Source organism: Pollicipes pollicipes, unplaced genomic scaffold (genome assembly GCF_011947565.3).
Source record: "Pollicipes pollicipes isolate AB1234 unplaced genomic scaffold, Ppol_2.1 Scaffold_2555;HRSCAF=2994_pilon_pilon_pilon, whole genome shotgun sequence".
Lineage (NCBI taxonomy): Eukaryota > Metazoa > Arthropoda > Thecostraca > Pollicipedomorpha > Pollicipedidae > Pollicipes > Pollicipes pollicipes.
Window position 1 is genome coordinate 38,923,465 of NW_023596136.1, and position 7,201 is coordinate 38,930,665.

At 48.5% G+C, this 7,201-nt stretch overlaps 2 protein-coding genes across 2 annotated transcripts; both read right to left on the minus strand.

Moving 5' to 3' along the window:
• Window positions 1–2,708: 2,708 nt before the first annotated feature.
• LOC119100998 (leukocyte elastase inhibitor-like) lies at window positions 2,709–4,732 on the minus strand. The gene is made up of 2 exons (XM_037224238.1): window positions 4,159–4,732; window positions 2,709–2,713 (listed from the first exon to the last, which is right to left on the minus strand). The coding sequence occupies exons 1-2, from the start codon at window positions 4,730–4,732 to the stop codon at window positions 2,709–2,711; spliced, it is 579 nt and encodes a 192-aa protein (XP_037080133.1).
• Window positions 4,733–4,802: 70 nt separating this feature from the next.
• LOC119098005 (uncharacterized) lies at window positions 4,803–6,482 on the minus strand. The gene is made up of 3 exons (XM_037220940.1): window positions 6,401–6,482; window positions 5,254–5,441; window positions 4,803–4,951 (listed from the first exon to the last, which is right to left on the minus strand). Exons 1-3 carry the CDS (start codon window positions 6,414–6,416, stop codon window positions 4,838–4,840), a joined length of 318 nt encoding a protein of 105 aa, XP_037076835.1. The 5' UTR covers window positions 6,417–6,482; the 3' UTR covers window positions 4,803–4,837.
• Between the last annotated feature and the right edge of the window lie 719 nt (window positions 6,483–7,201).

The window sequence follows — 7,201 nt, forward strand, 5'->3', positions numbered from 1 at the left end:
CTCCTCTCTCTCTCTCTCTCTCTCCTCTCTCTCCTCTCTCTCTCCCTCCTCTCTCTCTCTCTCTCTCTCTCTCTCTCTCTCTCTCTCTCTCTCTCTCTCTCTCTCTCCCTCCCCTCTCTCTCTCTCTCTCTCTTGCGCAGCAGGTCTTCTTAGCATCTATGATATTGGATTTCAAGTAGCCAGTCCGTCTCTGCTGTCTTGTTGAAAGGCGTTGATGATAGCAACAGCGGCCCGGTTCGAGTCACCGTAGCTGTCACCCGCCAGAGCGGTGTTAGTCAGATCGTTAACGTCACAATCTACAGTGACAGCGGTCTCAACCGGCACTAACACTTCACCTCAAAGAATACCGATAGTCATAAGTGAGCATGATTTATCATCCCTGGTGATTGCTTTACCATTTTCAGATGTGAAACATTTTCTTTGAAGGGGATATTTCCCTTTGTATGCTATCATTTCCTTTCCTATCTGCGTTATCTGCCCTCTGCCTTTGAAGGCGATATTCTGCATTTGAAGATCTGAAGCAGGAATGATGTATAATAAAAACGTTTAATTATAGTCATTGATGCACATTTAGCTCCTGCATGGCTCAGCCTGAGCCCGGTGGAAAACGCTAAATCTGCAGCTGGACTGAACAAGGGTGCATTCCTCGCGATGGATCGGGGCTCCACGACAGGCATCCACGTCCTCGCCCTCGGGTTCGACCACGGGCCAGAATCATGCGCGTAAGCCCAACGGTTACCTAAACGTGCCCGTAAGCCCAACGGTACCCAAACAGTGCGTGCGTGCCACCTAGTGAAACAATTTAAAATCAGAAGTCAGTGACCCGGCCACACTCGGTACAACTGGATGCTTAACCAACCACAAGGTAGTGTCACCTAGCGGGTGAACAGGAAGCGACAGTTCAGGCGAGAACCGTCCGATATGAGCGGACACCTCCAAAGATTCTTGGTGATGCACCATCAATGCAGGCTGTCGTAGAAGGGTATACATTCCTATAGATAATGGGCTCCACTCCTAGCAAGCGTTTCGGCACTTGGCAACTCGTTTGTCAAAATTCAGAGGAATGCTCCACATTTGGAAGCATTAAAGCATGCATCAGATGTGATAAAATATCCTCGCTAAAAACTTTTGTATTGCATGTAGAGTGTTAAGTAAAAAAGACAGTTCTAGAGCGCAGCTTTCTCTTTTTTAGTAAATATGTCCCTCAATACACCATTGCTTGATGGTGTCACGGAGCTTTTGTATGACAAACTGGCCGTACCAATTTGCCACCTTAGCACCCACGTGTAACACTTCAATGCCCGGAGAGGTGACCGTGCCGGTGCCGGAGATGTTTTCTGAACCAAGATTATGTGCTCGTGTTTTGGCCCTTCCTAGTGGTGCTCTTGCATATTTTGCCATGACTGTGAGGTGTTTATTTGCAATTATATTATCAGTTATGGCGATATTGTAATGTTTTTCGAATGCAAACACACTCCCAGAAAAGTCCACTAATAAGTCAAAAAAGTTCACGTCCGTAAAAGTCACTTACGTCCAAATTCCAACATTGTGTGGGACAAAACTTGCTTCGTGACTGCACCCTGCCCAGCCTGCTCAACATCGATTAAGAACCAAGTGACATCCGTTTCGACCAACAGTCCTGCTTACGAACGCCAGATATAAACGGCTGGACGATTACATTTTTTTCCTTGAACGCCACGTGACCAATAGGGTAGCATGATCTGAATCACGTTTTTATCAAGTCATGCATGCATGAATGACTTAAAAATAGTCTGTACGAAAAGGCCTGCACATCTTCGCGGGCGTATAGCTCAGAAAGTAACGGACTCGTGTTCGACTCGAGCTGAATCATGACTCGGCTTAACAGCCAATCGGTTTAAGCTGGGTCGTGAGCTGAGTCAGCTCACTTTGAAAAATACCGCTCTGAATCATAAGCTGAATCAAATTGTTCATGAATTTCATGAGCTGAATCATGAGCCAATCATTTGTAATAATGCTGGGTCTCTGAATCATATGGGTCTAATGTGAATGCCAACATGAGGAAGCACAGCACGCTCCAGACAGATTATCAGACCATTTGCAGGGTGGTTAAGTGAACAGCATGCAACATTAGTTATGAAAGCTTTTTTGCCAAATCGGCGCGAAGTTTGTTCAGATTCAACAACACATTGTGTTTGCTACATATAAAGTTCCCCAAATCCCAGCCAGACACCAGGGGACATGGTACAGGTATCCTACATTCCTATGTCCTTTACTAAAATGAGTGAAAGATTGCCTGCTTCGTATGGAATCCGACAGGTGGCTATATTTTTCATGGCCAACTGTCCCGACGATGACATATTCCATGTGCGGATTGTGCTATGTGCGGATAATCATGTGCGGGTTGTATGTCGCGGAATGTGACCTCCCACGCATTGCATCAATAACTACATTTACGCAACACGCAAACTTGCAAGCAAGACGTTTGGTCCCCTAAATTTAGTGGTCTCGGAATGTGGGTAAAGTGGCGCGAAAGCACTCTTTTCTCTATGCGATGCCGAAGCCTGTTTGATTCCCAATTCGCCATAGAGTAACCTGAGGGGATAAGCTTAAGGCACCCACCGGAAACGATAGAAGGCACGCACGTTAGCTTAGTTAGTCACACAGCCTCCACTGCGAGATCCAGCGACTGTAGGCGACGGAGCGAAGTGCAGGCCCCGCTGGCCGTCTCACCCTATCGGGTTCACACTAGGAGTGCGACCAGCGCCGCAGAAGTGAAAACTTGAGAATACCGCCATAACTGAGCATGCGAATTCATCAAACGCCTTAAACTCACGGACAAATATGCAAGAACGAGAAAAGCCAAAACGCGAACCCCTAGCGATATTTACTCGAGCAAACACTTCCAGTACCGCCACTGTCAATCTCTCGGCGAGTTGGAGACCTACGAGCGAGTACTAGGGTGACCATTTTGTGCGAGAAGTGTGGAAGCACTTGTAGCGTCACACGTATTTTAAACGACGCAATCAAAGAATGACATGTTTAAGACCAAATTTACTAAATCGACGAAAATTGCTGTCTAGAGCGGTCTTTTATACTTAAAGTATAGCAAGAGTTCTGATGTATGCTTTGATATCTTCAAGTGTGGAACATTACCTTGAAGCTAGGGCTGTTGCTGATTTATGAGCCCGGCATTATGGTTACAAAAAGATGATAAGATGATAAAAGACCAATAATGATAGGTCTGAAGTGCAGTTGTGCTTTGTGTCCTGCGCCCCTGCTGGGGCGGGGGTGCGGCGGGGTCGCGCCGCCGCCGCGGTGGTGGGTGTCGGGTTTGCAGGGCGGCCCCGGCTCGTGGCCCCGGCGGTCGGCAGGGTTCGCGGGCTGCCCCGCTCGCGGCCCCAGGCGGTCGGCAGGGTTCGCAGGGCGGCCCGGCTCGTGGCCCCGGCGGTCGGCAGGGTTCGCGGGCTGCCCCCGCTCGCGGCCCCCGGCGGTCGGCAGTCGCCGTACGCCGAGAAGGGAGGGTAGAGGCACTTCGAGGAGATGCTGTGGAGCGTGAAAAGCTGCTAAAATACAGAGAAGCTTTGGGTGACATACTTGGCGTTTCATTACATGATAAGAAATTGTTATCTCGATGACAGGTAGAGTACTTTCTGCCAAAAAAGGGCATAGTGACGCGCATTCAGTGCACCCGGGAGCAGACTATTTCGAAAGAGCAGAATACGCGTAAAACGATGGAGTAGAGTACCACTTGGATAATTTCGAAATCATGCGTCAACGAGAGACTTTCAGCCCTCATGGAGCCGGCCTTCTGGTACACAAATAACCCGCTCAATAGGCTTCATTTATTAGCAGCTCAATTTACGTCGATGCGCTTTCTGTGCGTCCACTAAAACCAGCATCAAAACCCGCACTTATGGAAATATGCGATTCGAATGGAAGCAAGAACCGGTGGTTACTGCTGGACGTTAAAAATAAAACAAAATGATGGATAGATACGGTACAAGAGCGAAACCAACGAGCATGATATCCCCTCAAGTATAAGCCACCAATCCAGCAATGCGATTTTTTCACGCTTGTGGTAGAGGAATACGAAAAATGGTCTGTCTGCAGTGAAGTTCGCGACAATGGGACGCGAATATATGACAACGACCACTCCCGCCGCCGCAGCCGTTGTACCATTCTCGTTCACCTCCATTACCGCCTTGTGGATGATGTTGCTGACAAAGATGTTTCGCGACGTGATACCGCCGAACTCCGCCTGCACTTGGAAAATCCTCCGGATGCCTAGATTTTGCATGTGGGCGGGCAGCTCATAGCGACGCTCGATCTTGAAGGGCGGCATCAGTACACGGACTATCCGCTGACTCTTTTGGCTGTATAACCGGGACACGTCCAGACCGTCCAGAGACTTCTGCAGCCTGGCAACGGCAGCCAGCGAGCGACTGTGCGGGCGCAGCACTAACAAACTGTAATCTTTGTTTTGGTACGGCAATGATACTACATCGAAGTGTGGTCGGCTGGTGTAACCAAGCCCCGCCTTCAACTCCATCATGTTTGTCGGCCGATCGCCGCGCGGTGTCAAAAACGGCTGCTGTCCGCCCTTGTCAAAGCGATAAAGCCAGGTGCCCTTGAAATACACGGCGCTGAAGAGCACCAGTACGGCGTTGCTGACGTCGGCACTTGTCACCAGGTCCTTGATGTGTCCGCGCGTTGCCACCAACGCCTGGTTGTTGATGACCTCAGTGGCCATCCCGGCGTCTCTTGGTAGCACCTCCACTCCGGCTCCGTAGTAGCGAGCTAAAAGGTCGCTGAAGGTGCGGCGCACACTGAAGCTGTGCTTGCGATAGATCCTGTTTTATACTGACGTCGTGACGCCTTTGCTGGCTCCAGACAGGACCGCCAAGGCCGAGCGGTAGCCATGGAGGAACGATGTGTCTTTTGGGCCGGACATTCCCAGCACAGGCGTCATCTGGGTGCAGCACACAAGCAAACGTTGTCATATCTCTCCTCCGCATTTAATCAATAAAGATCACAGTGCGGTGGGTCACGCTGTATGTCCTGCGATAAGTTGACGCATGAGACCGGGTCTGGTGGCATATGCACAGGTTTCGGGCTGGCACATGTGCCCGGTACTGGTGGCATCTGCACGGGTTCTCGGTTGGCAGATGTGCCAAAAGCTGGTGTTGTCTGCACTGGTTCCGGACTGGCACATGTGCCCGAAACCAGTGTAGATGGTAGGTCTTAATGAAAATCAGCCAACTGGTCTCTCACCTCGGCTCTAGTGGCACCTCTGGCGCCCAGCCAGACCTGCGACATCAGCAGCGACATCAGGAACGGTGAGATCACGTGGTTGGCCACCGGACCCGACGTCGCCTCCTTCAGCAGCTTCATGTCCAGGTCAGTGGGCACACAGGCGCCTCCCAGCGTGGCCAGCAGCAGGAGTGGCGCCAGCCAGGCGCCTGAAAAGGCGGGTCATCTCGAGTCTCATAGAAACCCACACAAGTCTCGTTTTTTATGGGATCTCGGTAAATTCGCGAAGACTGGCACTACTACCAGTGTATGACGTTCTGGCGTGTTTCATGTAACATCACCTCTCGTCTGATTTGTTGCCGATCACTGTCACAAAGATCCTGAGTGCAAGAGATGCATGAATGCAATCTCCTTCATGCAGATCAACTCAAAGTTTAAGTTGCGACGGTCTGTCTATTTCAACGACTGTATGCGACGGTCTGTCTATTTCAAGCCTCAAAGTTAAGTCCTTCCCACTTCCCAATTGCTCAAATGTTCCGCACAGAACATGTATCAACCCAACTTTCAACAGCATTTAAACTCGTAAGTGAAATGCAGCAATAAGAACGACCATTTTCATTTGGTTTTCAAATAGGTTGGGCGTGCGCAAAATCATTTCTTATGACAAATGCGTTGAAGGTGGAGTCATGCCCTCTATATTTTTTAGTCCGTTTCCTTTTTTAAGAGTTTTCCGTCTACGCTGCACCAATTGTCCAAAACGCCGGCCTTATGTGAGATCATAAAATGCAAGACAGCAGTAGGGGTATATTTATCACGCCAGGTTTCTTAAACGGTGTTAAAACCAAGGACAAAATGTATGGCCTAAAATATTTCAGGTTTTGTTTCAGTTACTGGAGCTGAGCAGTAAGCTGTTCATTGCATTCGCGAGGAACCTCCGCTAAATTCAAGATGAGTAGTATTTCGTGACCACATATTCATTTTATACGTGAATGATTTCAGCAGTCCGAGTGATAGAAACGAGCCAGCTCCAACAGACCCAGCTTATGTTGATCTGTACAATAGGAGTTTATGGCTGATGGTGGTTTCGTATTTATGGAAGATCCAGAAATATCTATTTGCCCGTTACTGACACTCGAGCTCCGCTCGATCGGCGTCAACCAGCTCTCACCTGCATTGCGTCTCATGATGTCCGTGCAGTGTTGAGTGGGAGTAGAACAAACACTGTGACGTCAGATTGTAGTTGACGTCCGGTTTGGTTCACTTTAAGCAATGACGAGACGATGAAGCCAGGATCTGTGGGATGCGAGACGTAACGCAGTGAAACTTGGATGGATGGTGCTAACGCACTGAAACTTGGATCAGTAGCGTGGCTTTTCACCTTAAGTCGACGGGCTACTAACACTCTATCTCTCGAATTTTGAGCTAATCTCATCTAAAATGAAAAATGGTGACACTTAAAGCACGGTCCTACTTTCAGATTTTCCGGTATATCTCGTACAGCTTCTAAATTGACAATGTTCATCTTCGGCGCTGTGCATGTTGTAGAAGACTGGTATGGTAAAAGAGCTATATATCACTTTAAATTTTGTAGTTTTAGATTATAGCGCAAATTGGTTTTGTATGTTGGATACAACTATTTCGGGACCTACGTTTAGATCGTGTTTGATCAATTCCACGGTAACGCATCATTTCTCAGTTACATTACCATTATCGTGTATGTCTGTTGAAACACAATTCGGTGCTTTTGGGCTCACGTCACATCAGTGCGGAAAGAACGCGCCTTCCGCGGGACTTTCTGCTTTGCCGCAGAAATAATACGTGAGTGTTATCTAGCTTTTGCAGTACGATGATTTAAAATGTCTGAATGAGTGTCTGAAAATGTTTCGCAGTGTTATTGCACATACGCCCGTGGCATTACACTGTTTGCTTACATTCACATGCTCGGGTATGCAGCTATTCTCAAGTTATT

What these genes read in the sequence shown, in the direction of transcription:
- LOC119100998 (XM_037224238.1), bottom strand. Translation starts at nt 4,732, where the DNA reads ATGGCCACTGAGGTCATCAACAACCAGGCGTTGGTGGCAACGCGCGGA.
- LOC119098005 (XM_037220940.1), bottom strand. An exon ending in GAGGTGCCACTAGAGCCGAG is followed by an intron (nt 4,952 to 5,253) that starts GTGAGAGACCAG and finishes TGCTGCACCCAG; the next exon opens with ATGACGCCTGTGCTGGGAAT.